Consider the following 2,474-nt stretch of genomic DNA (forward strand, 5'->3'; position numbering starts at 1 on the left):
GTCTTAGCCACAGGACCACAGAGAAGTCCCACACATTTTAAAACGATATTAAAATCTAGAGATGTTAGCCATCTCACCCAAAATGACACAGTTACCAAATGGTAGACGTAGGAGTTAAACCCAGAGAGTCTGAATGCAAAGCATAAGCTCATATAAACCACTCTGTATTATATTAAAAAGCAAATATGTAAGACATCTGCCTTCTAAGGGAAAGAGAGAGAGAGAATCCTCGCATTCTCTGTGTCGTAATTCTCTGTGGGCTTCTCCGATGGCTCAGCCAGTAAACAGTCTGCCTGGAATGCAGGAGACACAGGAGACGCAGCTTCAGTCCTTGGGTCGGGAAGATTCCCTGGAGGAGGAAATGGCAACCCACTCCAGTTCTTGCCTGGAAAATCCCATGGATGGAGGAGCCTGGCAGCCTACAGTTCAAATGGTCACCAAGAGTCAGACACAACTGAAGCGATTTAGCACACACGCATGTAACTGTCTGTAGTACTCTGCCTTCCTCCTATGCATTTAATAATTATTTGCTGACATCGTTTGTCCTGTGGGTTATTATTATGATCCCAGGTCTGCATCTTGTCCTCGTCCATGGGAAACACGTCCACGGGAAACACGTCCACGACTAGGGCCTGGAACGGCTCGTCGGTGACCATGTTCATCCTCCTGGGGTTTGCAGACCATCCACAACTGCAGGCCCTCCTCTTTGTGACCTTCCTGGCCATCCACCTGGTGACCCTGGCCTGGAACCTGGCCCTCATCCTTCTGATCAGAGGCGACACCCGTCTACACACGCCGATGTACTTCTTCCTCGGCAACTTGTCCTTCGCTGACGTCTGCTACTCTTCTGCAGTGGCTCCCAAGATGCTCTCCGACTTCTTCCGGCAGCGGAAGAGCATTTCCTTCCTGGGCTGCGCTGTTCAGTTCTTCTTCTTCGTGGGCGCGGGTCTAACCGAGTGCTTCCTGCTGACGGCGATGGCGTACGATCGCTATGCGGCCATCACCAGCCCCCTGCTCTACTCCGCCGTCATGTCCCAGGGCCTCTGTACACGCTTGGTGGTTGGAGCCTACGTCAGCGGCTTCCTGAGCTCCCTGGTCCAGTCCAGTTCCATATTTCGGCTCCGCTTCTGCGGACCCAACCTCATCGACCATTTCTTCTGTGACCTCCCACCAGTCCTGGCACTTTCTTGCTCCGACACCTTCACCAGTCAAGTGGTGAATTTCCTCGTGGTGGCCGTCGTTGGGGGCACATCGTTCCTCATCCTACTTGTCTCCTACGGTCACATAGCGGCTACCGTCCTGAAGATCCGCTCCGTGGAAGGTCGCAGGAAAGCCTTCCACACGTGCGCCTCGCATCTGATGGTGGTGACTCTCTTGTTTGGGACGGCCCTTTTCATGTACCTGCGGCCCAGCTCCAGCTACTCGTTTGGCAGAGACAAGGTGGTATCTGTATTCTACTCACTGGTGATCCCCATGCTGAACCCCCTCATTTACAGTTCGAGGAACAAAGAGATCAAGGATGCCCTGTGCAAGATGCTGGGGAAGAAGTGTTTTCCTAGGTCATGACTGAAGACATATGCCTCCAAACTGTCAGAGACCTAAGTGCTTCATGATAGCCTCTACCTCCGGCTTTAGGTAAGTGACATGCTGGTGTGCAGCTTGAAAAAGGAAGCACTCCTTCCATATTTTCTCACCATTCCACTTGGTCATCTGTCTGCTGACCCCATCAGGGACCATCGAAAGGACAACCTATGGTATAGAGCAGGGAACTCGACTCTGTGCTCTGTGGTGACCTAAATGGGAAGGAAATCCAAAAAAATAGGGGATATATGTAAATATATCAGGCTTCCCAGATGGCGCTGGTGATTTAAAAAAACCTGCCTGCCAGTGTAGGAGACGTAAGAGACCTGGGTTTGATCTCTCAGTCGGAAAGACCGCCCCCCGCCCTCCGCCCGGAGGAGGGCATGGCAACCCACTCCAGTATTCTTGCCTGGAGAATCCCATGGACAACAGAGTCTGGTGGGCGACAGTCCATGGGGTCACCCAGAGTCGGACAGGACTGAAGAGACTTAGCAGGCTGTACAGCAGAAACTAACACAACATTGTAAAGTAACTCCAAAAAAAATTTATTTTTAAAAAAGAGAAAGTGAGTACTTCAGAAAAACAAAAAGAAATTCCCCAAGTAGCCTATTCTCACAATTGGTATTACAACCACCACCTTTTATGGGGTACCTGGTGGCTCAGATGGTAAAGAATCTGCCCGCAATGCTGGAGACCTGGCATCAATCCCAGGGGAAAGATCCTCTGGAGGAGGGCATGGCAACCCACTCCAGTGTTCTTGCCCTGAGAACCCCATGGACAGAGGAGCCTGGTGGGCTGCAGTCCACGGGGTTGCAAAGAGCTGGACACGGCTGAGCGACTCACACTTTTGCTTTCACGTTTTCAGTTCATAGACTCTAGACCCTCCGTTTGAT

At 51.3% G+C, this 2,474-nt stretch overlaps 1 protein-coding gene across 1 annotated transcript; it reads left to right on the plus strand.

Annotated features, from left to right (window-relative positions):
* Positions 1-591: 591 nt before the first annotated feature.
* Positions 592-1,566, plus strand: LOC128060013 (olfactory receptor 5A1). The gene has a single exon (XM_052652219.1). It carries the CDS (start codon positions 592-594, stop codon positions 1,564-1,566), a length of 975 nt encoding a protein of 324 aa, XP_052508179.1.
* The last annotated feature ends 908 nt before the right edge of the window (positions 1,567-2,474 follow it).

Source organism: Budorcas taxicolor, chromosome 15 (assembly GCF_023091745.1).
Source record: "Budorcas taxicolor isolate Tak-1 chromosome 15, Takin1.1, whole genome shotgun sequence".
Lineage (NCBI taxonomy): Eukaryota > Metazoa > Chordata > Mammalia > Artiodactyla > Bovidae > Budorcas > Budorcas taxicolor.